Source organism: Furipterus horrens, unplaced genomic scaffold (assembly GCF_987537825.1).
Source record: "Furipterus horrens unplaced genomic scaffold, mFurHor1.1.pri manual_scaffold_17, whole genome shotgun sequence".
Taxonomy (NCBI): domain Eukaryota; kingdom Metazoa; phylum Chordata; class Mammalia; order Chiroptera; family Furipteridae; genus Furipterus; species Furipterus horrens.
Window position 1 is genome coordinate 113,926,854 of NW_028327187.1, and position 27,351 is coordinate 113,954,204.

The 27,351-nt window shown below is 44.6% G+C and overlaps 1 protein-coding gene across 1 annotated transcript; it reads right to left on the bottom strand.

Moving 5' to 3' along the window:
* Nucleotides 1–1,843: 1,843 nt before the first annotated feature.
* Nucleotides 1,844–26,920, bottom strand: PRPS2 (phosphoribosyl pyrophosphate synthetase 2). The gene is made up of 7 exons (XM_090264705.1): nt 26,688–26,920; nt 20,478–20,661; nt 13,428–13,526; nt 12,855–12,979; nt 6,563–6,736; nt 5,664–5,823; nt 1,844–4,393 (listed from the first exon to the last, which is right to left on the bottom strand). Exons 1-7 carry the CDS (start codon nt 26,807–26,809, stop codon nt 4,301–4,303), a joined length of 957 nt encoding a protein of 318 aa, XP_090120831.1. The 5' UTR covers nt 26,810–26,920; the 3' UTR covers nt 1,844–4,300.
* Between the last annotated feature and the right edge of the window lie 431 nt (nt 26,921–27,351).

A 27,351-nucleotide genomic window follows, 5' to 3' on the forward strand; every position in this document is an offset into this window, starting at 1 on the left:
GCCCAGGGCTGAGGGCTCTCTTGGGATGCAGGAATTCCAGTGCTGAAATTGACAAAGTCCCCTGCCAGCCAAATGAGCTGTTCACCTGACGGGGAGGTAACCATTTTGCCTCATTGGAACCACAACCTTTAGTTAGTAGGATCCCATAGCACAGGCTATTAAAACTGTACTCACCTCCTTTCTCATTTTGCAGATACTCAGACTCGGTGCTGCGGCCACTTCCCCAAGGTCACACAGCTTGGTAGTGGCATAATAGGAAGCAGCCTCTAGATTGCCACCCTCCCAGTTTAGGACACTATCCACCACATGACCTTTTTTGCTTTCCCATTTTTTATCATTTTTGGTTCCATTTATATAGAGATGGTCAATCGAGTCAGGTCGTTGTAAATGGCTCCTGTTGATCAACATGTCTATTACAGCATGGCGTTCATTCCTGTCATCTCTACAGCCCTTTGGAAGTATTTTCAACGTGCAAATGTTCGTCACCACGAAATGCTACCCTGGACATAGCTGGTCAGGACAATGAACCCCTGGGTGAGGGCATCATGTTTGTGCTTTCAAGACAGAACACAGCTTGGAGACTACAGTGAAGCCAACCAATCCATAATGGGGTCTTGGGAAGTGAGGGCTGGAAAAAGACAAGGGATGTGTTCCTAGGGTACAGGGAGATCAATGGGTAAAGTGAAGATCTGGCGTAAAAAGGCCCAAGTCAACGTGTGGACTTCTCCAGGCAACATACATGAAGAATATGCTAGTATGTTTCAGCCCCTCACTTCTGAAATTCTGCCATGAAGTATCACCATAAAGCCCTTTCTGATCACCCTAGCCTCACCAATCCTCTGGACCTCTATTTCATCCTTCCCTGACACTTAAAAGCCTATCCATCCTGTAGCTCAGCTTGATTTGGTAAGACTTGGCACATGAAGTGAAACACCCCCAAAGGGGTGCGACAGCATTATTAAGTGGAATTCAAGTGTTTCCACCACTGCTTCCTTTTCCCCCCACCCTCCTAGTACATTCCATCACATTCTCTTTAACAGATCTTCCCCGATGGAACTGGGCTCTTTATATTTCACTGGGACTTTATAAGACAAAAAGTTGCCACTCTTGGTTATCCACACTTTAAAGTGGAGCATTACTGGGAGAGCATATTATATAAACTTACTTTGTCCCTACGAGAGTAACTTAAAAGCATCACTAAATAACGTTGTTTTGTGGAAGCAGGAAACACTTCTTGGCACTTCTGGAATCAAAGCCCATGAAAAACTTCTATGGGGTGGGTGTACATTTTCAAGTTTGGTCTGCTCCAACCTATGGCTACTGAACATTACTACTCTGCTGTGTAAACACACTGTGATCTTCAATTTTACAGGAAACACCTAGAATTATCAACTTGGATACCTTATGCAGCACAGCTGTTATGCTTTGTGGCAAGGAGACTGATAAGCAGTCCTTCAGAAATACCTTCAAAATGGAGACAAGAGCCCTGACCAGTGTGGCTCAGTTGGTTGGAGTGTTGTCCTATAAACTGAAAGACTGTGGGTTCAATTCCCAGTCAATGCACATATGCAGGTTGCAGGTTTGGTCCCCAGTCGGGGTGCGTGCGGAAAGTCAACCAATCAATGTTTCTGGCTCTCCCTTCCTCTCTCTCTAAAAGCAATGAAAAAATGTCCTCGGGTGAGGATTAAAAAAGAAATGAAGAGCTGACTTCAAAAAAATTCTGGCTTTTCTATCATTTTATATGGTGGGTTATGGTTAGGAAGTAGCACACATTTTCAGGTACCCCAGAGAACATCACTCAGTCAAAACACATTCCTCCACAATGATGATACACACTATGAAAGAAGTAGTATGACTTGACTTTATTGAAATGTTTTAGTACCGTGTTAGAAGATCTGAACATCAAATATTCTAAACCAATACAAGCACTGCAAATGACATATTCCTGAATCTAGCTGACATCTTATCTAACAAAGAATAGTTGCCCTATGAATATATCTGTGAGTTGATTAATGTAAGTGAAGATGGAGGCTGAGCGATCTTGGTATGTTCACATTTCTCTGGCTCCCCCTTTTGGCTAGATACACCCCGAGTCGGCCTCTACTCAGCAGAGATGGACAGGACCATCATCTTCAGTAGTTTCATGAAATGTGTCCACACTAGCAGTGATCTCTGGGATGAACCTGCTCAGAGGCCACCTTCCTCACCTTTGCTGAGCTGAAGCCAAACAGCTCAGGTCCACACTGCTGCCATGGATGCCTAAATCCAGTCTAATTAGTTATCAGTGTATTAGAGGTACTTTCAAACACACACATAGTAGTAAATAATGTAAGAAACAATCGGGTCTTAATTCAGAGGATTACGATAGATTCTGTCATTTGTTTTTTCTCTTCAGATCAGTATTTTAAAATTAACTCCCTATTTTACTACAATTGTTAGATGAAATGGTTACCTTTAAATCAACTGGTTTTAGTCATGTCAACAGGTCTGCACTTGTAGGCCAAGCTGTCTACTTATGCATGTTCATAACTAATTTTCATTTCTCTATGCATAGGAATTCTAAGTAGTACAGGTATCACTCATTTATCAAAAATTAAAATTACACAGCATCTAAATAAACTTTAAACTTTATGTATCTCAAGTCAACTCTTTCTAGATATAGTCCATCTGTATTGCATAGCTGCCTTTACCAGGCTATAATATCATCTGATCTCAAAAATCACTTTAAGGTACAAGAAAATGCTCATTTCTGCGATGACCAAAATGACACTTTTTAACTTCGATTCCACCTCTGGGGTAGTGAAGTTGGAAACTTCAATGACTGCTCTTTGTTAATGACTTCAATTGATTTTACTTTTCCACCTGCAGAATTTAAAGGCTTTATCCTCTTCAAGTTTTAAGGTTCAGCAGGAGGGACAGACAGACTGTTGGTTATTATGCTACGCAGGCCAAGTCTCTTCTTCTGGGGATGAGGAATTCAGCTGGTTGCACACCAATGTGCACATAATGAAATTCACAAAGAGGCAAGGCCTGCCTTCTGCCAGCGCCAGGGAGGCACCTCAGTAGGAAGTTATCAAGGGCCGCCCTGTGGAGAAAGCAACCTTCCCCTCCACAATCACTCTTGGGTCCCTATTTGGATATTATTTTAATGGAGGAACTAATGTTCACTTATTTGTACTTTTATCGTAGGCCTTTCTTACCCACATTTTTCATGTAGTGGCTTTAGTTCAAACAATCAGTTGCCTTAGACCTGCTACTTCTGATTACAAAAAGCTAACGAATGTGAAAAATCAAAACTAATGATGCTTCAATATGCATTTAGTGTAACTCACAAAAAGCCACCTTTTTAAGTATGTCAAAGGCAAAATTATGATCAGATTAGTCCATTTGAGGGGACTTAGGAGTTTTTGTCTTGGTGGAAATCAACTAACATGAAATTATCGGAAAAGGCAATGTAAAAGCTAGAGCTAAAAAGTGACCTAGAACAAGATGACAGGACGGAAGGTACCCCAAGACCTGTTCATCTGGGATGGACAAAGGCAAGCAGGAATGGGACAGCACAGAGACCGTCTCAAAACAGTTTGCAAATCACATCTATCACTGAACATCATTTTAGAATTTTAGAATATGACTTTTCATGTAGGTGACAGTTATAATATGTAAGTGGTAATAAAAAAAAATACTGGGCTATAAGGCCTCTGATATGTCTAATATTTACCCCCAAATGTATTAGAGGCCATCTTAAAGTACACAAAATTTGGTCCAAATCAAACACAATAACCAAAATGGTTGATTTGAAACCCAGCTACGAAAAAAATACAAAATAAAAATTCACGGTATTATAAATTTTCTAAGGTTTTCTTAGAAGGGTTTGTTCTATACAGGGTTTTCCTCAAATGTCCACAGGCATTATCATTATATATCTACATAGAAGTCTTTATCCTAAAGCCACCTTTGGCAACCCTGAAATACATAAATTATGAACTTCCACAATGGAATTATATATGTGAAAGCTGTGGCCTCAAAATACTGACAGGGCAAAGGAAAAAGTCACCTATCAGAACAAGTCAAGATGACAAAAAGATTTCTGATTTCTACAGTTCACAGAACAAATAACCATCGCCCCTCCCCCCAAACTGGAAACATGGTCTTGAGCTATGGAAGGAGGAAACGATGGATCTAGAAGGATTCAAAGATCTGATGCTTTTGCGTTCTAATTGCTGAGCCCTAAAGCTAAAAAATCAGATGACAACACACTAGTCAGAAGCCAGCATGCCTGCCCCGCACTCCCATCCTGGATTTACAGCGGGACGTGGCTGAACAGGTAAGACACGGATTCACCGTTGTGGGTCCGGCGGATCGCCTCAGCCAAGATCATTGAAATGTCAATAACCTAAATGACAAACAGGAAAAGGGAGAGGACAGTGAGGCATCTTAGTCTTCTTTAATTAAAAACATAAAGCCATAAAACCTACAATTTCTCTATTTGGCAGATGTGTTACTATTGACCTTCTACCTGTTTCTTCTGAGAGGATACACCACTTTGGGTCACCCTTCAAATTACAGCCTGTGAAACCAACTCCCCACGGGGTCCTGGCAGTGATTTTCAGTGCAGACTCTCAAAGGCTTTTCAGGGCTGCTGTTAACCAGAGACATCCTTTGCTTAGGCGTTTGTTGTTTTTAAATTAATGTTACTCAATTATATGGAAGGTTTCTCTTTCTCTTAGTTTCAGAAAATGGAATGACTATCATTTAAGGGCACAACTATGACCATTCTAACTGAGGGCTCAGCAAACTACTTTTTCTGTAAAGGGCTCGAGAATAAACATGTTCTGCTTTGTAGGCCAGACTCAACTCAGTTGTTGCAGTGCGAGAACAGCCACAGACAATACAGTCATCCCTCTCTCTATTGCGGCCTCACTATATTGTGGGATTTAAAAAAATATAATTATTTATCGCAGATTTTTCGCTCTATCGCGGGATTTTGCGGTCCTGTATACGTATGTTGTTAAAGTTACGTAGGTTTAAGAGTGTAGAATATGTTTAAGAACATAAGTAGTGTTTATAAAAGCGTGGGAAATGTTAATAAGGGAGTGGGAAAGGTTAATAAGGGACTGGGAATGGTTTATAAGTGTGTGGGAAGGGTTTATAAAGCCTTAAATTATATATAAATACTATAATAAATGGAAGGTTCCTACTTCGCGGATTTTCACCTATCGCGGGGGGATGGGTCTAGAACATAATACCTGCGATAAGTGAGGGAATACTATATATAAATGAATGGGCGCGGTTGTGTTCCAATAAAACTTTATTTACAAAAGCACATGATGGGCTGGATTGGGCCCCTGGGCCATAGCTTGCAGTCCCTCAAATGTGGCCAATCAGGTGGACTTGGGTTATATGTTAATTGTTTTGCTTCAGCACAGCCCGTCTCTTACTCGTTTTCTATTGTGGTTTATCCACTTACTATTTCTGACTTTGACCTCTGCCAGCCACAGCCCTTCTCAAGAGATCTAACATGAATTAGACCCTCATGCTTGAGAGGCTGCCACCTCTGCTGACATGTGCCTTAGTAAGCGGTCACACGCAGAAGACTCGATGCTGCTTTGGGGGTCTAAGGTAGGTACCTCGCTGCTTGGCTCTGCCTGCAGCGTAGACAGTACCTGGATCTTGGAGCAGTGATTCATTTTGTCCTCTTGCGGAATAGTGTTTGTGACAACAACAGCCTCAAAGGAAGCACTATTTATTCTGGAAATAGCCGGCCCAGAGAAGATTCCATGGGTAAGGATGGCATAAACTTTGGTGGCCCCGGCCAAGAGCAGCCTATATAACAGAAAATTAAAAAAAAAAAAAAGTCACTCCTTAGTGTGAATTTAAAAGCAAAGTGCTCCATAAAGGAAAACATGAAACCAATTCCATTCACGCTCAGTAGCCGAAAACAGGACCTTAAATGTATGTGTTGGCAACGTACTTTGCACACCATTAAATCTGGAACTACTGACCTTGGCCTTGGGCCCAGGGAATTCCTTGTTGTGCCACACCCTTGGGTTGCACTACAGCAATGCCTCCCTCCATTGGGCTGAACAACCAAAAATGTCTCCAGACATTGTCCAATGTCCCCCAGGGAACAAAACTGCCCTTGGTTGAAAGCCACTGGTTTAAACCAGAATAGCCTGAATACCATTATTTTGACATATTGATATAAAATATCATTGAGAGATTTTATGTTCTTTGCTTTGCACTGTCTTTGAAGGCTGGAGTGAGGGCCCAAGGAAGCCTGCAAGAGGGTCTTTCTTTCTGCGCTCAGGTTCAGGGGCGCAGCACCTCGGGCCCCTTATAAAATCCACTAACAGCTGAACCTTGACAATGGAAACGAGGCCGCAAAGGACCATGGTTTTCTTCCTGCCAAGTTACAATAAATAGGCCTAGACCCTCCTTTGGTCTGAAATGCTACTGCTAAGCAAACGGCAATAATTAGGAAAAACAGGCACAATTCTGAACAGCTGACATTTTTCCCTCCTTAATGAGATAACCTAAACCTTTCCCAAACTGTCCCTCGTACCTGTCCGCAGCGTGGCAGATTGTGCCACACGTGTCGGCCATGTCATCCACGAGGATGGCCACACGGTCCTTCACATCGCCCACTAGGACCATCCGGTCCACTTCGTTTGCCTTCTTCCTCTCTTTGTGAATCAAGGCAAACTCCACATTCAGCCGGTCCGCAATTGATGTGACCCTGCACAGATGCAAAAGGACATGTTAAATACAGTCAGTCGGAAAGTCTCGTCCTGAAGTTGACTGGACTGTAGTCACCAGCCACATTCCAGGTAATGGAAGAACCGGGCCTCACTTGTAAGGCTGGGCTTGGTCTGGGATATGGCTAAGCAAGCCATGGAAAAAACGTGCCACTCCAGTGACATGGCCCTGCATTTGTGGCAGCTGGGGTAAATGACTGGGCGCTTTTACCATTGGACAAAGCTGCCGGCTGGTAACTGATACTGAATTTGTTAGTGCTTAACAAAAACAGGCTCCAGTACACTCGAGACCTCAGACTAGAAGTTGTGAGTCCAGCTTCTCCACCTGTCGACTGTGAACGCACAGAAGCCATCAGCTCAAAGGGCTGAGCTGGCCACAGAAAGAGAAGGTGACAGGCCCAGCCTGTCAGTGATCCCAGGACATTTTTCCCATGAAAAGTGGGCGTAAATGATGAAAACTGACCACAAAATGATGCCACAGATATAATGTGACCTGAAATAAGATTTTACTATTTCAGTTCTCATGATAACAATCAATTGTTATGCAAGTCAGTTGAGAAAATGTTGCCGAGTGACCAACATGCGTCCACTCACACACCACAATTTTGTCAGCAGTGAATGGAGAACACGACCTCTGTGCGTTTTTAGGGTCCTAGTCCTGTTCCCCACGTCACCCTCAAAAGACAATCAGGAATGGCACTCAAGGGTGGTCTGTCAAGAGAGAGCACGCAAGTCTCTATTCCCCAGGTTTCCCTTGTCTGTTTCTGAGAATGTTTTAATGACTGTATATTGCAGTTGTGGTAAATTACATATAAAATAGAACTTATCATTTTAACCATTTTAAAGCATACAGTTCAGTGGTATTAAGTGCACCCCTCATACTGTACACCCACCACCTCTACTTTCCAGCACATGTCCATCACGCTGGAAGGAAACCCTGTACCCATTCCCCCCAGGCCATGACAACCATGAATCTACTTCATCTCTATGGATTTATCTAGTCTGAACTTTTCATATGAATGCAATCATATAAACTCTAATTCAGGAAAGCTAGTTTCTCAGAAAACAAGACAGCTTTTCCCAAGAAGAGACTCTTGAACACCTTATACACAATGTGTGTATGTATTCGTGTTCTGGTTTATTGGTAAGGATCAGGAAGCTCCCAGCACGGCCGGACCCTGGTTCACAGCCTGCCACCATTGTGGCTGAAATTCTAAGCCTGTGGAGTTGTGCAGTCCAAGCATAACCCGCAGTCACAACTCTGCTAGGTGATCCCGCTCTCCTACCCTGTGGGCAAGCAGACCAGCAGGGGGACCCAGAAGCAGGGTGAGAAACATGCTCAACTACGTGGCTTTGGGGGTATGGGGGTGAACATGGAACATCAGCGGGGAGACCTAGCCACTTCAGATACCCAATGGTAATGTCAGAAGCAGGATATAAAGGAAACTACAGTAGTCCCTCTCTATATCGCGGTTCACTTATTGCGGCCTCACTGTATCGTGGAATTAAAAAAAAATTATATTCAATTATTTATCGCAGATTTTTCACTGTATCGCGGGATTTTGCGGTACTGTAAATACTAAAATAAATGTAAGGTTCCTACTTCGCAGATTTTCACCAATTGTGGGGGGGGGGGTCTAGAACATAATACCCGCGATAAGTGAGGGATCACTGTATCCCTGCAAAAATCTCCCCAGAGTTAGTAGAATATTCCCATTCCTGAATAGCTTACGAGTCTTGTTTTGCATGTATACAACCCTAAAAAAAGTGTTAAGACAATGTATCACACAGAAATCTTAAGCAGAAAAAGCTAGAAGAAAAATAATACGTAGTTTGTTTTCCATTTCTTCTGGACACATGTTTACACTCTTTCCAAAAGAAAAACAATAAAAACTAAATCTGAATTGCTTAGTTTCACCAACTTCCTGTACCAGTTAATATGGACTATCTCACAGTGGCAGGTGTTTCCTTCTAAGGTTTATTTGTTCTTAGCTGCTAACCCAGTCAAGCTTCAAAAACTACCCCACCCGAGCGACGTCTTGTGGTGGCATTAAGTAACTTTTTTCTTTTTTTTTTTCTTGACCAGGAACGAATGAAGCCTCAAAGCTTTTCCTAAGGCAGGAAGTTCCAGTTCATGAGATACACATTCTCTTCGGTGAAACAGGGCTTTTTGTATCAAGCAAAGAAATCACAGATAAACCTAGAAACCATAGTGTGAAGAAGAGATAAGACTACATAAGAATGTTTGAAAAGTCCTGCAGAGAATAAAAATACACAAAGGGAAGAAATGAAAAAACTTGGGGCGAGTGGGGGATACCTATACCCCCCCAATTGCAAAAGAAACCAAGGTGTGACCTCTTTCTGGTGGGCACTCCTTACAACCCAAAGGAAAAGGCCTCTAGCCAACAGAACGACAGGCGTGGAAAATAAACATGCCTGCAAGGGCTGCCTGACCTTCTTTCTCCACAGCAACCCAACATCAAAAGGTTTTCATTAACAGAGTCCAGGAGCGTTAAAGCACAAGCAAGTCTATGATAAAAAAAAAGACACAAACAAATGCCTCCAACATTCCTCTGAAAGCAGTGGCAGCCCTGCAAGAAGAGCCTCAGGCAGCTCCTTCAGGAGGTGTTCCCAAAGAAGGCATTAACAGAGGGGATGAAGACCCCCCAGTGGGACAAGATGGGGGAGCTGAAAACAGCTATACTGATGACCCTGACCTTGTGCACGCCTAGGCTAATGTGTGTGTCTGTGTCTTAGATTTTTTTAAAAAAGATTTTTATTTACTTTTATTTTTAGAAAGAGGGGAAGGGAGGGAGAAAGAGAGGGAGAGAAACATCCATGTGTGGTTGCCTCTCGCGTGCCCCCAAGTGGGGACCTGGCCCGCAACCCAGGCATGTGCCCTGACTGGGAATTGAACCAGTGACCCTTTGGTTCGCAGGCCAGTGCTCAATCCACTGAGCCACACCAGCGAGGGCTATGTCTTAGTTTTTAACAAGAAAATTTCAGAAGTAAAAAATAAATTAAAAAATGGCAAAATACTAATAGAATAAGATATAAAGAAAATATTTATGTATACCTGTATAATGTGTTTGTTTTAAGCTAAGTGTCATTCCAAAAGTGTCAAGAAGTTAAAAAGATTTTTAAAGTTTATACAGTAAAAGAAAATTACAGTAAGCTACGTTTAATTTATTGACAAAATCTTTAAAACAGATTTAAGTGTACAGTGGAGTCCAGGCATGTAGAGCGGTGTCCAGGGCCTCCCCAGGCACTCGCCCTCCCTTCCTGCATCACCCAGAACAGCTTCCAGTCCTGCAGGTTCCTCTCATGGTGCCTGCAGGACTGTACCTTTTCTAGGTTTAGATACATAAATACTCACCGTTGTGTTACAATTGCCTACAGCATTCAGCATAGTAACGTGCTGTGGACGTTAGCAGCCCAGGAGCACAGGTCATACCACACAGCCCAGGTGCGTAGTAGGCTGTACCATCTAGGTTTGTGTGAGGGCGCTCTATGGGGTTCACACAACGATGAGTCACCTAATGACGCAGCTCTCAGAACATATTCCCTTCCTTAAGCCAAGTGTGACAGCACAAACAACAGTCCACGAGGGAGGAAAGGGGAACCGCTTAAAGGAATCGTAACAGACACATACAATGGAATATTACCCAGCTATAAAAAAAACAATGGAGTAAGTTAAGTTCTAATAAAAGCACACTGAAGGAGTATGTACAGCATGTTACCATTTATGTGAAATAAAAGGGAGATACATGTTTGAATAGTGGAATTCTGGCGTTGGAAAGAATAGAGGTCTCTAAAGAAGGCACAGGGGGACACGACCCTGTTTGAATGTTTGCTAAGAGCATTGTATTTCTAGACTATACATTCAAAAATAGGGTTGCGAGAGGAAAGGGCCACAAAAGTTGGTGGGATCTATTTTTCTTCTGGCTTATTATGTACTGAAGTAATTTTTTTTTCTGGTTTAAAGAAATACGACACACACAAAAGCCACATAACATTGTCCGATTCCATTTATGTGAAATGTCCAGAGGCAATTCCAGAGACAAAAAGCAGGTGAGTGGCTGCAAGGGGCCGGGGACAGAGTGAGGAGTGCGTGCTCATGGGTGTGGCGTTTCCTTCGGGGGTGATACAAACGCTTTGGACTTAGATGGACGCAGAAATCTGTGAATATACCGAGAACCACTAAACTGCACACTTTAAGCGGGCAAACTGCAGGTCTGTGGATTATCTGTCAATAACACTGTCAGTAATCACCAGTTATCACCAGTTACAGCTCATGCTCATGTGCCCCTTGGCCTGCTGGTTCACTTCTCACCCTCCATCGGGCCAGCGGACTTACCATATAGAATACGGATTCCCCTGTGGGACTGAAGTAAGTTCCCATGTAAATTGCAAGCATTTCCACTAGAAACTACTCCACAACGTTGCTCACATTCCCATCTTCGTAAGCAGACAACACTCAGTGTCCCCCGCCTGGAGGGCCTGGCTGGGGCACATTTGCAAGCAGCACACTCAGCTGCCCAGCTGGGGTCTTTGCAAATTGACTTTCTGCTTCTGTCTCTTATGTCTGTGACCTCCTTCAATGACTACTCCCTGCTGCTGTTGTGGCCCACCTCCAGCTGTGCCCCATTTTCTCTCCTCTTCTGTGCTGGGAACATAAGCAGGAGCGACAGCAGCTTAGTGCAGAAAGGGGCTCTTCTAGGAATCAGGGCCTTCAGTTTCTGGGCTACTCTGCAGCTTTGAAGTTTAATTCGAGGGCCCTAACTGGGACACAGGTGGATGAGGGAGCCAAAGAAGGGATGGGCATTTACATTTTAAAGGTGTCTCAAAGTTTGATGGTCACGGGTCTCTAAGGGCACATGGAGCTTCCTGGCTGTCTTGCTGGGCTATGGACAGAGGCATCTTTTACCTTTCCCTTCCTGAGGGAGGCAGCTACGCAGGTGTTAAAATTCCACTCCACGTGTTCTTCCTTTCCAGATGGCAGCTGCACAGTTCTACAAGGTCACTTTGAGTCTCCACACCCCAAAGGCAGTAGAGCACTCTGTAACCATTGCTCCTTAATTCCCTGGGTCTCTGCAAAGCCCTCCACATTCACTGCTCCTACTGTCTCCTTATGCCATTCAGTGTGCCCGCACTCTGATGCTACCAGTGCCCTGTCACTTGCTGTCCAACCTACACTACAGCTAGTAAACTGTTCTGTCACCCTGTGGCGGCTCTCTGCAGCCCAGTGACCTGCATTGCCAGGCACGAAGAGGCTGACTTCAGCAGGGAGTGCTTACTGAGCAGCTGGGCCTGTGGAATTGTCCCTCTGCAGTGGCTTGGCAGTCTGGGACCAATTTTAATGGGAATCTTCTCAGCGTAGGGGACCCCACCCCATTGGGAGAGGGGCCATCCCATTGCACGCTGACATGTGGCACAGGCCTTCGCTTTGGCATCTCACATCTGCCTACTTTCTCTCCCCATTCAAAGGCCCTGGTGAAGCCTGGCCTTCCTCCTGGCTGCAGGCAAGAGGCTACCTGTTCATCCCCACTCTCTCTGGAAGCTCCTATGTGGGTGCTAACACCCCAGCCACCAGCCTCTTCCTGGATTTGACACCCGACCTCCAGGCCACCCAAGCACAGGTTTTGGCCCTTCTTCATTTCTTGGCCCTGCACAGCACCCTTTCTCTTGCAGTGTTCCCTGAACACATATTTCTTTTTTTAAGATTCTACTTTGGCTACCATTTTCAAGTGTTTGTAGTAGGAACAGCCAGCTCAGTCAATCGTGTTGTTAATTAAAAGCCTCATTTTCCAATGAAGCTTTTACTTTTATATCAGAAAAAAATTACTTGAAACAAACTCAAAACACTTTCTTCGCTGAAAACAAATATGTGTGCGTGTATGAATTTTCTCTCTCACGACTGATAAAATGTTCACAGAGAAAACAGCACTCTGCTCTGGAGGTAAATCCTGTTGCTCCTTATTTGTTCATTTGTAAAACAAAGTGTTAAGTAATTTCAAACACACTTCCCTATCTAATACACGGGAAAAGGGAAAAGCAATCAGCAAATGCAGCAATCTGCCCGGTGTGGCCAGTGCCTACCTTTTGGCCCCGCCCGCATCGGGGGAAACGATGATACAGTTCCTCCAATCCACAATGTTCTCCCGAATCCACTGCAGGACGGCTGGCTCTGCATACAGATTGTCCACAGGGATGTCAAAGAAGCCCTGCGGGGAGAAGTGAGCAACACACTGCAGGGCTTTTGAAAAGATCATCTTTCGTGACATAAGATTTGAGTTTTTTATTCAAAGGAAGCCTTTCAAATAGCCTCCCTTTCCTTAATGTTAACAGAATTAAATCAAATGACCGCTATGTTCCAGGAGCATATTTCAGCATCTGTTATTTGTGGGGACACGATCTATTACTCCCAAGACATTCCCACCCCTCCAAAAGTGATTGGAGACAAGGGGGTGGGGGAGATGGGCAATATCAACATGAAATTACATTTCCCAGTTCCGTGAAGATGAAAAGCCAAAAGAGTTGTCATATAAACTCAAACCCAAGGTCATGTTGCCGTCTTCAAAAATTATTTAACTTCACAAAAAACAGTGAGGATTTAAGCAGTCACATCAAACTCCCAATCACAACCAAGGGCAAGAAAGAAAGTGCCAGAACCTGGATCTGAGAGGCGTGCAGGTCCATGGTGATGATGTGATCTGCCCCAGCGACCGAGAGCATATTGGCCACAAGTTTCGCAGAAATCGGAGCACGACTCTAAAACATAAAGACATGGATTTTTATAACAGGAAAAGAGACAGGAAGAAATTGATAGCTTCAGATTCCTCCCACTAAGGTCTACATCAAAACGATAAATCACAGCTGATTTTAACATGTTAATAAAGAAAACTAACAGTTATTTTAAATTATTAAATTAATAATAATTACATGTTGTAACAACAAAAAGTATTCATTTCATTCAATGTATTCACCAAATACTTACTATTTACATATACTATTGCAAGACTTGGCACTGGGTACAGAGAATAAGTGTTGAAGAAACAAATAAACTGTATACATGTAACATCATGATTTGAAAAATTCTAATCGCGAAAAGCATGTAGAGGAATGGGTACTGACAGACACACTAGCAGGAAGGACATCAAGTTTAAAGAGGCTCATTGTCGCAGGCCTCTGAGGAAACTGCTCTTACGGTTGGCCTAGACCAGTGTTCCAGAAAGAGTAGCATGTGTGCCATCACCCGGCTGAGAGGTCAGATCCAGGAACTGAACGAAGTCCAGTTTGGTCACAGGCAGTGATCCAGGGGAGAGTGTGAACGCCGGAGGGGGGCAGGGCTACATCCTGCACAGCCCTGCCAGCGACACCAGCTCTTAAAGAAGAGTTTATGTTCTGCAGCTGGCAGCTAATGCTCCATGTTACAAATTACACAAAAAGCAGAGGGAAGAAAGAACACCTTAAGGTGACTGAGAATGTAATATTTAGAGAAGCAGATGCATGGTCATTTACTGACTTAAAGTAACCTAACTTCTCCATAACTGCAGCTTCCACATCAGAAATTATGCACAATAACTCTGACTGCATCAAAGAAAAAAAATATCCAGGAGACTATACAGACATGATTACACCTAGGAAAAAAGTACAGCATTTTGCTGTAAACAATAGTATCACTATATACCAGCCACAAAAAAAGAAAATATATAACTAAATTATTTCATTTAGCCTTGGCTGCTGTGGCTCAGTGGACTGAGTGCTGGCCTGTGAACCAAAGGGTCCCAGACAGGGCACATACCTGGGCTGTGGGCCAGGTTCCCAGTTGGGGGTGCGTGTGAGGCAACCAAACCTTGATGTTTCTCTCCCTCTCTTTCTCCCTCCCTTCCCCTCTAAAAATAAAGTCTTATAAATACATTTCATTCAAACTTATTGAATGTTACATGCCACTTATGTCTCAATAGACCTCAAAAAGAATTAATTTGCAACACAGTAGTCCCTCTCTTTATCACAGTTCACTTATCGCGGCCTCACTGTATCGCGGAATTTTTAAAAATATTAGATTTAATTATTTATCGTGGATTTTTCACTCTATCGTGGGATTTTGCGGTACTGTATACGTATGTTGTTAAAGTGACGTAGGTTTAAGAATGGAGAATATGTTTAAGAACATAAGCAGTGTTTATAAAAGTGTGGAAAAGGTTAATAAGGGACTGGGAACGGTTTATAAGTGTGTAGAAAGGGTTTATAAAGCCTTAAAATATATATAAAAACTAAAATAAATGTAAGGTTCCTACTTCGCGGATTTTCACCTATCCCAGGGGCATCTAGAATGTAATACCCACAATAAGTGAGGGAATACTGTAGTAAAAATCAAAAATCCCTGTTAAATACACATGCAGAGTATGTTCACGTAAAAACACACAGAAAGGAATTACATCACAATGTTAACAGATAATTAGTATTTTCTCTAACACACCATTCTTTTTTTTAAAAAAAGATAATATATACATATGCAAATAGTATATACAAACACACAGGTTTCTTTTCAACACACAAACAGAGGAAATGCCCCAAAATGTTAGCAGGAGATGTTTCTAAAAAGTGAGGTCATGGGAAAACATTGCTGTCATTTTTTTTCAATTTTTCAACCTTCTCAACTAACTACATATCAGGATGGATATTTTCACTGTTTACTCCCCTGTTCTGTTCCACATTGCCTTTGGGATACGAAGCCCGCAGGCCAGTCTGGCTCCAGCTACTGAGAGCTGGTCGGACTGCACACGTGCCTATACCACAAGGGTCCCCTGCAGTCGGTCCTGGGCCTGTCCTCCTTCTTCTGGAGGTCACTACAAATGCTTTCCACACCCATACACCTGCCACATCTGCATTCCCACCTGTCCCTGCTGAGCCAACCTGGTTGATCCCCCACATATGGTTCAAATATCCAAAGTTGAAGGCACTCTGAGAACTCCAGAAAGAAATGATCTGTCCCCTCTAATGGGATGTGGCACTGACTAAGCATCTGGCCCCCGACCGTTTGGGACCATCTGCTGGAAGATTGAAACAAGAACATATTCTATATATGGACGTCAGGGTTCACAACTGGACCCTCAAGGACCAAAACTGGTTTTGGAGATTTTCCACATCATCTATAGCACATAGCTCTGAACTTTGCATACAATATTTATTTTTGATAATTATTTCCTAATAGAATCTCTATTAGGCCAGGTTTCCAAGGCTTCATCATTAGCCTCTCCGACTGTGAGAATTCTTTAGTCACTGAAATCCCAGGATAATTAAAAGAATACATCGATCGCGAAACTTCTCTGTAATGCAATCTGACTTACCATGCTAGTGAATTTGGGACTCTCCCTACAATTTTGTAACCAGCAGAGTCCTCTGTTCATCTCTCAGTGGCACTGAGCATTTCTTACTTCTGAGATCCAAACCATGGGACCTTGTTCACAAATCTGGTTTTTGCACTGCGTTTCACAGTTTGCCTCAATACCCAACTGAATCTTGCAGGAAAAATGCTTTGCAAGTTAACTGACTTTATAGCCAATAAAAAGAAAAATTAGCATGACATTTCAACAAAGGTAGAATCAAAGTACAGGAATGAAAAATAAAATGTCTGACTACCCTAAAGAAAAACGAATAAAGGTCAAACGTTTTGTGGGCCAGTGCAACCATAATAAAGACTCTGGCTATTTCAGGTCTCCGTCAATGTATTAGATGCCACCCTGCTGTAAGTACACACTTGACAACCTTCAAAAATGACAAGATTGTAGAAATGCGTATCAGGACAATGGTCCTCTTTTTCTTTTTTCAGTTAAGAAATAAAATGAAACAATTTCATTGAAAAGAGAACAGAACCTTGGAAATAGTTGGGAAAAAAGTTATAAGTTCTCTACCACCTTCAAAGTAATTATTTGCAGCCTTGCCCATGTCATACTGTTTTACTGTATTTTTTATTTTTTAACTTTTGATTTTAGAGAGACGGGAAGGGAGGGAGAAAGAGAGGCAGAGAAATATCAATGTGAGAGGGAAACATTGATCAGCTGCCTCTCACACACACGCCAACCTGGGACCAAGCCCACAACCCAGGCACATGCCCTGGCTAGGAATCGAACTGGCGACCCTTTGCTTTGCCAGATGATTCCCAACCCACTGAGCCATACTGGCTGGGGCATGTTATACTGCTTTTACCAGGAAAGGAAACAAGCAGTTACTGAATGTCCCCTAGAGTAGGTATCAGCAAACTGAGGCCTGTGGACCAAGCCTAGCCCGTGGTCTGGTTTTGTACAACCTGTGAGCTAAGAATGGAATTTACATTTTTAAGTGGTTGAAAAGCAATCAAAACAAGAACAGCATATTGTGACATTTGAAAAGAATATGAAGTTCATATTTCTATGTCCTTAAAGTTTTAGTGGAACACAGCCATGCCCCTTCATTGACATATGATATATGGCTGCTTTCATGGGAAAATGTGGAGTTAATTTGACACCTGGCCCTCGCTGGTGTGGCTCAGTTGGCTGTAGAGTGGCCCAAGAGACTGAAAGGTTGAGGGTCTCATTCTCAGTCAGGGCACATGCTTATGTTGTGGGTTCAGTCTCCGGTTGAGGAATTGATGTTTCTCTCTGTCTCTCTGTCTCTCTCTCTCTTCCTTCCCCTGTCCCTAAAATCAATAAGGATGTCTTCAGGTGAGGGTAAAAAAAGAATTGACATCTGGGTTTTTTGGGGAAAATTGTGCTAAGCAATTTATAAATAGTAGCAAATATTATCCTGAATTTACAGATGACGGAAACTAAAGGCATGACAAGTTTGTGACTTTTACAAAGGACAAACTGAGAGAGTAATGGCACTGAAATTCACACCAGAGTCCACCCAGTTCCAAAGTTGGATCCCCAGCACTCAGACCACACTGCACCACGTCCTCCATAATTAATACTGCAGCGTCACTATTTCCGCGGTAGCATTACATTGTGCTGAAGTGTCCAGTTTAGGAGAACCTTCCTTCACTGTCAGAACTTGTCCCTGGGTTCTCGCACATGTAAACAAAACCAAAAATAAAATTTGCAGATGTGCAGGTCTTGCTGAGAAGGAACTAGTGAGGCTCGAAATGAAGAAACAAGCTTTGGATACGGTTAAAAGGCTCCAGCTTTTCTCTGGGCTCCTTTGCAGGTAACTCTTAAGTAGATCAATTACCTGAAGCTTCTTTGGGATTAGATGTCACAGGCAATGCAGGTCTCTAAGGAGGGAAGACACGAGGAGGGCTGCCTGGGGCTCCTTTTGGGACCCAGGAGGAGACTTTTTGAGCCCAGAGAGCCAGTGTGGCCTATGCCCACCACTCGGGGTCTCCTCACCTCTCCTGCTCACAGGTAAATGAAGTCTGCACAGGCTCCGGCCATTTCTGTCAAGCCCTAATTAAACCTTTGTTAGCCCCTCTTCAATACAGTTTCTCAATACAAAGCCACTTCATTTGAGCTGAGAAATAGTTAGAAAAATTATTAACAGCTATTAGCAGTAATTTAAAGAAATACAACGGCATACTATACCTCAAATGACAGACAAAATTAAGAATTTCCCTTTCAACCGGTTTGGTGAAAGAATGCAACTGCCTCTCTACTTATTATAATACGTGTCACACTGATTACACAGATATGACAGAAGTAATAGTGCCAGAATAATCTATACATCTTGGCCAGCTCCAAGGCCAGTCCCAAAGCTAGACGCCTATAAAAGGGTGGCCATGTGTCAGAAACATCCGGGACAGCTAGGGTGGACACTTGTTTCCTGGTGTAATTATTCATAGATCTCCTTTCAGGCTATGAGGTGTCCTGGATTAGATGATAAATGATATTAATAACGACACTCTCTCAAACTTTGAACTGTCTTTCAAATGCCCACTTGTTAACACAGCAATGACTCCCTGCAACATGCTGAGTGGTGGCCCCACGGACATCTGGTCCTAATCCCTGAAACCTAGGTCACTGTTACCTTATGTGGAAAGGAGGTCTTTGCAGATGTGATTAAGCAAAGAGTTCTGAGATAGGGAGGTTATCCTGGAGGGCTGGGATGCTGTCACTGGGAGCCTTAAAGAGGGAGGTTTGACGAGAAAGGAGGTCAGGTGAACATGGCTGTGTTCAGCAGGGGGTCTGGGAACCACACTGCCTGTTATACAAATTCAAATTTAGAAAGGGAATCTTTTCATACATGAGGGGACCTTGCAGCTATTTAAAAATCTGCGTTGTTCCAGAAAATGAATTACGAATATAAATGGAGGTGTATTGGGCAAAAGCTTTCTCACAATTAGTCACAGGAGAGCAGTGTGTCTTGTAAAGGACTCATGTGGAACCTGACCGAATATCCATTGATAAGATATAGCCCAGGGAACAGCTTAAAAGTTGATCCCTGAATGGTATCTCCCACAAGTCACGTCCACCCAGAACCTCCAAAGGTCACCTCCTTTGGAAATGGGGGCTTTGCAGGTAATAACAAAGGTAGAAAGCAAGAGGAGATCATTCTGGATTAGGGTGGGCCTTACATCCAATGACTGTCCATTTATAAAACAGGCAAAGAGACACAGGAGAGAAGGCCATGTGAAGACAAGCAGAGATGGGAACGATGCTATCAGAAGCCAAGGAGTGCCAGGAGCCATCAGAAACCAGAAGAGACAAAGAAGGCTTTTCCCTAACATCTTCAGAGCAAGCGCGGCTCTGCCCGCACATTGATTTCTGACCTCTGGCCTCCCGAATGGGAAGAGAATACATTTCTGTTCCTTTATTTAAGCCACCCAGTTTGTGCTAATTCATTACTGCGACCCTAAGAAACTGATATAATCCCCTTTAAAGTTCCCCTCAACTGCAACTTCTCTGATTTTCCCCCAAGGTCACTCTTATTGCGCTAGTGCTGCTAAAAGAATAATTCAAAGACCTTAGCTTCCTTCTCTTGAAAGGTTAAAAAACAGATAATGATAAGAAACTATGCAAAGATCCCATGTGTCCTTAACCCAGTTTTTCCTCGTGGTACCATTTTGAAAAACTACAGTATAGCATCCCAGCCAGGACATCGACACTGATTCAGTCCAGTGACCTGATTCCCACCCATCCCCCACCCCCCATTTTCTGTGCTCACTGGGTGGGTGTGAGAGTGGGTATTTAGCTCTATCCACCAGCACAAAGATATGCAACCATTTCATCACTATAGATCAGCGATTTTCAACCAGTGTGCTGCGCGAATTTTTACAACATGCAATACCAGACCATCGAGTCAGGGGACCTGATCTCTTTTCCCTTAGATTGTCAAATAAAAAAAATGACAACAAGCAACACAACAGCCGCCCAGTGTAAATGAATCAAAATTACACATATTTTTTGTCAGATTGGCAAAAACATATTTTCTGGTGCGCTGCAGAATTTTAGTACTTAGTTTATGTGTGCCATGAGATGAAAAAGGTTGCAACTTGCAGCTATAGGACTGTAATGGTATTTTAATGCCCACAAAAGTATGCCTTATCTGTTTCTATACCTATAAATATTAACATAAAGGCTGGTTCAAAGACAAGCCTTTGAAAAAGCCAAGGTGAAAAAGCATGTTTACTCGATCATTAAAACAGAAGGCAAACATTTTGTAGATATTCTACAGTAGCGTGAGAAAAAAAAAAAAAGTCAATGTTAAGCCAGAGCAGGTTCCTCCAACAGGACGCAGCTCCTGTACCTTGTCCTTTTTATCTTGGCGGGCGTACGGGAAACAGGGGATCACGGCCGTCACCCTGGCGGCCGACGCGATCTTGCAGGCGTTGATCATGATGAGCAGCTCCATCAGGCTGTCATTGATTTCCCCGCAGCCGCTCTGGATAATGTAGACGTCCTCCCCTCTCACGCTCTCACCGATCTCCACACTGGAAGGGAAATGTCGCTCATGAACCCTAAAGCATATCTGTGGTCGTGTGGGTTTGATGCTGGGCCTGGACTGGGCAGACAGCTGTACTCACGGATGCGACGCATGACAGCGAGAGGACACAGAGCACAGTGAGCTGAGGAGAAGGGCGGATGGGGCGAAGCTGGGTGCAAGTGCCCCAGAGTCGTCCCCAGCGGAGTCTCACAGGTTGAGAGCTTAAGTCTGCCCCCAGCAATGAAGTGCAACAACGCATGTCAAGTGCTTGCTGTCTACCAAGGAAGCTCATCAGAGACTCAGAGGGTTTGCCCGGGGGGCTGGTCACCTAGGCACTCACTGCCAGGCACGAACCAAAATTCCAGATTCCCAGGCTTCAGCACTAACCACCCTGTCTGTGCAGTGAGGCCGTGCCGTCAGGGAATGGAGCGAACCCTAACTAAAGCCAAGTTCCCAGACGTCAGTCAAGGGCCACCTAACAAGCAGGCCTTGTTCAGGTAGGAGGGGATCTTAGGTGCTTCTTAGAAATTTGGCTCGGTTCTGCTATGTTAACTCTTTTCCGCCAAATATTATATTTAACTATTTATGTTGACTGAAGTTACATATGCACATTGCTTAAAAAAACTCAAATCATTCTGTAAGGCTTATAACAAACAGCGCAGAGGCAACCAATTTCAACAGTTGATTCAGTATTTTGATATTTACCTTCAAGCCTCTAGGTAATGTTTGCACGGCTACGTCTTCCCTTCTTACCCTAGACACCACATAAGACTCCTCACTGTGAACATAAGCATTCTAACTCTATTTGTTTCCTCCCTGTCCCATCACCTGCTGGCTACGCAGCCTCCCCCACCACCTCATCTGGCCATCGTCCCGATATAGATCAATATTCTAACCAAATATGAGCGCTATGTTTTAACTGTGTAAGTGGTGAGCAGAGCGGAACCCAACTAGTAAACTTAAAGCAGTGGATAGTATTTCCCTTCCATACACAATTTTTTTGGGGGGGGGGCGGGAGGGGGGTGTTTTCCCTGGAGGAAATTATCTTATCTTTTCATCTGCTAAGTTTTCTAAATACTGAATCCAAATTCCAGCCTAAACACTTGGCTAACAATCTAAATCCCACAAGGTCAGAGGCCTCAGAGTGCAGGCTCCACTTTATCACCCTGCCTGACCTGAGTCCCTCTGGCTGGCACCCAGCTGCCCCCCCAGGGATTCCCTCCAGCCTGCTGCCACAAACCATTTCCCCCTTTTTGTCCTCTTTCTTGGTGGATGTACATGCTATTTTTGCTGACCAGCTTCTTGAGAAGAGTCAACAGGAACTTTGAACGTCTCTAAAAATTGCATGTTGGAAAATTCCTGGATTTCAGGGATAGAATTCTGAGGGCCAGCCTGCCTGTTGCCGGCACGTGCCTTCCATGGGAAGGAGAGCAAACTCATGCCACGTGCTCAGGCTGCTCCTTCAGTGTTGCTGGCAACCAAGGACAGCGGCAGCTCTGCTACAGTGTTGGTTCTCAAAAGGCAAAATTGTTCCCAGTGACTGGCATATTAGAAACAATCTGAGCGTATGAGAAATAATTTGAGCATAACAGGAATTTCGCCTTTGCTTTCCCACGAGTGTGCATCCTGAGATGAGAACGCAGAAGACCGCGCACCCAGCTAAACGCAGGCACTGAGAAACACTCCAAAGGCACAGCCCCCCTCACAAGAACAGCCATACCCACCCACGTCTGCTGTCACAACCTTCCCCAGCACTTCTTGTTACCTCCCTCCAAACTCCACACAACTCAAGCTGCAATCCTTCTGAGACCCACTTCATTAAGCAACCTGCAGGTCTTTTTCATCACAAAGTGCCATCTTTACGGTAGTATTTATGTATTTTTTTTAAACATGCAATACATGTACAAGTGCTTTACCATTTTTATTATATACCATCTTAAAAAAAAAAAGTTGCAAAAGATGTTTCCAGTGTTATGCCCCTAACTGCATTTTTCCCATAAGCCCTCTGGTTTCCACTGCACCACTTTGCATGGAGTGATGAATTTTAGAAATGCATTTGGCACCTTATAGAAGTGACTATAAATAAGAGGCACAGCCCCAAAAGAAAGCCACTGAATTTTATTTTAAAATCACAAGGCCTATATTTACTTTTATCCCTTCTCCTGCTATTAGAAGCCAATTGTGCTCAATGGTATTATTAAAAGAGCCAATTTCTAAAGATAATTTACACACAAGTGACATTTGAGAGACCACATAGTAGCCTATCTGAATCAAGAGGAGTTTCTACCCAACCTCAAGTAGATCAGAAGACAAAAATGAAGTTTCCCAAGTTGATATGGTCTGAGAATGAGGCTGGGTAATAGCACATGGGTCATATTCTTGCATGTGCAAGAATATGGATGAAAACAGTTCAATGCCAACCTCTCAGAAGACGGACAGACAGAATTCTATGTACTCCCTCCTATCTCGAGGGTGAAGGCGCTAAATGGAATTCCATTGTGAACATCATGTCATCTCTGGGATGAAGGCAATTTTGAAGTCACAGTACTACATAGCTCACGCTGACAAATGTACAGCCCATGGACTGAGAATGATGTAGTAGGCACAGCAATGGCCTCTTTAGAGACATCTTTGTCTTAATCTGCCAAACCTTTGAAATCTGCTAGTTTACATGACAAGTTGGCAGATGGAATTAAGTTGACTAATCTAGCTGACCTTAAAATAGGAAGACTATTCTGGATTGTTCTAGTTGACCAATGTACTAATCACAAGGGTCCTTAACAATGGAAGAGGGAGACAGAAGAGATCAGAGAGATACTTCACTGCTGGCTTTGAAGATGAAAGGAGCCAGGAGTCAAGGAATGCGGGCGGGCAGCTTCTAAAAGCTGGGAAAGGCCAGGGACTGGATTCTCCCCCAGAGCCTCCAGAAAGAACGCAGTGACCTGTGATGGACTTTGAGCCTACAGAACAGTATGATGCTACAGCAATGCCAGGGGCCTGTGAATCCTAAAATATTCGCTATCATCTGCTCCTTAACATAAAGTTTGCCAATTTCTGGTGTGATGAGAGTTTATCCCCAAATTTCAGCCTCTTTGGCCTAGTTTTCCTCAGGAACCTCAATCCCCATATGACCAGAAGTCCAGGGGAAGACAGAAAATAATATTACCATGGCAACCTTTTTTCCAAAGCTATTCTGTTTCTACTCATAGAGATGATCATGGCTAATCTTTATTCTACGACTTTAAAAAAATTGTGGCCAGAAGGCAGCATCCATTTGCTTTTCAGATAAAGGATCCTGATTGATCCTGAAATAAGAAGATTGATGAGTTTATCAGAGTCAATAATGGATGGTGTAGTAACTAAAAGATGGCCTCAGCCTCTTTAACTTTTCCCATCAAGATTCCTCTTGGATCTGGGAGAACTGCTTGACAAGAGAATATGACAGAAGTGACGATGTCCAGGCCTTAACAGGCTGGTGGCTCCCATGTCCTGTCTTTTGGAATATTCACACCTGGCACCCAGCTTCCAGGCCGTGAGCAGGCTCAGGCAGTGCCATGGAGCGGTACTGAGGTTCCTAATGAACCTCCAAGGCCGAAACTAGTATCAATGTACCAGCCACGTGAGCAAGCCATGTTAGAAGTGGATCCTCCAGTGACAGTTTATTGTCCCAGATGCTACCATATGGGGCAAAAACAAGCCTTCCTTCCTGAACCCTGCCCAAATTGCAGATCTGAGACTCAAGTAAATAATTATTGTCTTAAGCCATGAAGTTTTGGGGGTGATTTGTTAAAACAAGAGATCACACTTTGGGTCCTACAGCCCAGGTAACGACTCTGTGGGCAGGTTAACTGGCCAGGATAAAACGTCACAACAGACATCCAGACACCATCACTGGTGCAGTCCCAAGACGTCATCATGACATATCAGTGGCCTATGGTAAAGCTGGGGCACGTCCCTCCTATGTGAAACGACTTAGAGACAGGAAGGTAAAATCAGGAGGTTCCGCATCCAATTCGGTAGTTTTTGAAAAATGGGGACTGGGAACAGTGATAACCGGGAGACAGCAAACAAGATTCCTGGTCCTGGCTCAATAAGAGATTCAGGAAGGGACCCCTTATGTGAACTGAATCAGTTTTCTCTTCCTTCTGCCCTTCTGCTTCTAGTCTTAGGGGCAGACAGTAAAAACTGAATCACTAGCACAGAACCTGGTACAGAGAGATCTGTTGGTAAAAATCAACCTCTGGACCTACAGAGTTCATAGGAGAGAGAAGTCAAGAAGTTACCCTTTTAGAGTCTAAATATTAAAAACATAAACTGTAACTAGATAGGCAATTCCAAGGCTTTATGTAGTGGTTTCTGAGACCTCATGATGTCTAATTAATCAAGTAGTAGTCATAAAATACTCAAAACCAAATAAAATCGATTCTGCTTTGATACTTCACTGTCTGAGTGAGTTTCACCCAACAGGAATCCAACTCTGACTTCACACTGGTCTTCTGATCTAGATTAAACATGTTCTTTAGAGGCCAAGGGCTGGGCTGCACTGAGATAACACAGAAGTGCCATATTCGCCTTCAAAATGTACTCCACCCGGAAATTTCCTTTACTTATATGACGCCACCTCCTGAGCAAAAACCATTATCTCCTTCTCCTTGTGTTCTTAAGGCTACTGAAACTTCAATAAGACTGGTAAAAAAAAAAATACTGCAACATTCAAAGCCAACTATACTATCTTTCCCCTGAGCCTGTTCTCCTCCTGGTGTCCTGTATTAAACTTTGCAAAGAGCAATTCTTCCGGCATTAATACCACCTGCTACTCAGTCACAAACGTTTCTCCACTTATATCATCACCAGGGACGTGTAATTATAATTTCCCACGGAGAAGAAGGGATTCAGCTCTCCTAAAAAGCTGACACCACCACCTTCCCCATACGTAGCAATAGAGCACCTCAGTATCTAAAAAACGTTTTTGCCTAACCCAAGGTCATCAAGATTTTCTCCTATGTTTCCATCTAGAAATGTTCAGTTCTAGGTTTACATTTAGGTGCATGATCTATTTCAAGTTAATTTTTGCAATGGCGGGAAGCAGGGATGGAGGATTTCTGTTTACTTGTTTTGTAGCTGGCACCGATTGTTCCAGCACCACTTGTTGAAAATGCTGAAGTGGGTCTTAGCCAAAGATAAAAAATGATCAATAACCGTGTGCAGTGCTAGATATTTAAAGGGAGAGGGGGAAGAAATGAAACCAACTTGAAATCAGTTAAAGAGCTTTGAGGACTCAGGCAGGTGGAAAAGGGAGCCCCTGGGCTGGCCTCCGGGGGGCCGCCACCTGCTGTCAATGAGCAGAGGCGGGCGCTTCCTGTGGACCTGAGACATCGGTGGCACTTACACTCTAGCTATGGCCTGGCTGCTGGACACAGCCAAGTCCCAGAACTGCGAAGGAGCTGAAAATGGATCATCTCTGAGGCCGAAAAATTAAAGGAAGCGCAGGGCAACCCAACACGTGCGCCCCCGGAGTTCCCACGCTCTTTAAACCTTTTGCACAACCACACCCGCTGGTTAACCAAAGGGTTCTACCCCGACTGCTCAAAGGAGTCAACTGGTAGCTTTTACCACGCTGCTCCCTCAATCGAAGGCTCAGACCCTCCGGGGCAGGGCGGGGAAGCGGCGTTTTAAACCGCCGCAGGTGAATCCAGCGCGCAGCGCGCGCGGGGGCGGGGACGGAACCTTCCCGAGCACGCGGGGTTTGAGATCAGCCCGGCAGGGACACGAAACCTGGGCGAGCACAGCGCGGGCGGCCCTCCCCGCTTGCCCTGCACCCAGGCGGTTCCCGCCAGCTGTGCCCACCGCGCCCCGAGGCGCTATGACCGCCCCAGGTTGCCCTTCCGGGCTGGGGCCGCCCTCTTAGGCTTTCCGGGGCGCCGCGACGGTGGCGCGGAGGCCGTGTCGTGGCTGGCCCGCCCCGGAAGGGGGAGCGCCAGGCCCCGCAGCCGAGCTCCCGGCGCCCCCCCCCGGCCCGGCGGGGTCCCCCACCTGGTCTCCTGGTTGCTGAACTTCTTGGTGACCACCTTGCCCAACTCCAGGCCCAGTCGGTCGGCCACACGCTGGGACAGGTCCTGGTGTGAGCTGCCGCTGAAGAGCACGATGTTGGTCATCTTGAGACTCGACGGGTGCGCGGCCGAGACGGAGGCAGCGGTGGCACCAGCGGCTGCAGCGGGAGCGGGAAAGCGCGGCTGCCGGGCTGGCGGGGGAACCGGCCAGGAGTACTTGCAGGAGGCGGAGCTGCGGGAGGTGGAGCTGCAGGGGGCGGAGCTGGGGGAGGATCGGGAAAGCGCAGTGGCTGCACCGGCTGCTGGAGCGGAGGTGGTGGGGAGGAGCAACGTGGGAACGGGGCGGAGAAGGGCAGTTGAGAGGCTGGAGGAGCCGGGGTAGAGAGCCGGAGGGAGAGCCAGAGGGTGCTGGGAGGCAGGGGCTGACCAAGGGCTCAGGGCGGTGGGCTTGGAACCCTGGATGGCCCCGAGGCAATAAGGTGTCTCCTCCCTGGCAGAGCTGCAGACCGCAAATCCTCACCTCTCAGCCCTGCCTCGAGGGGAAAGCTAATGAACCAGGTTAACTGGGCGCGGAGGGAGACTGCTGGAAGAGGCGATGGACGAACCTCGCAACCAGGAGTGAACCCTCAACCCGGAATACCCCCAAA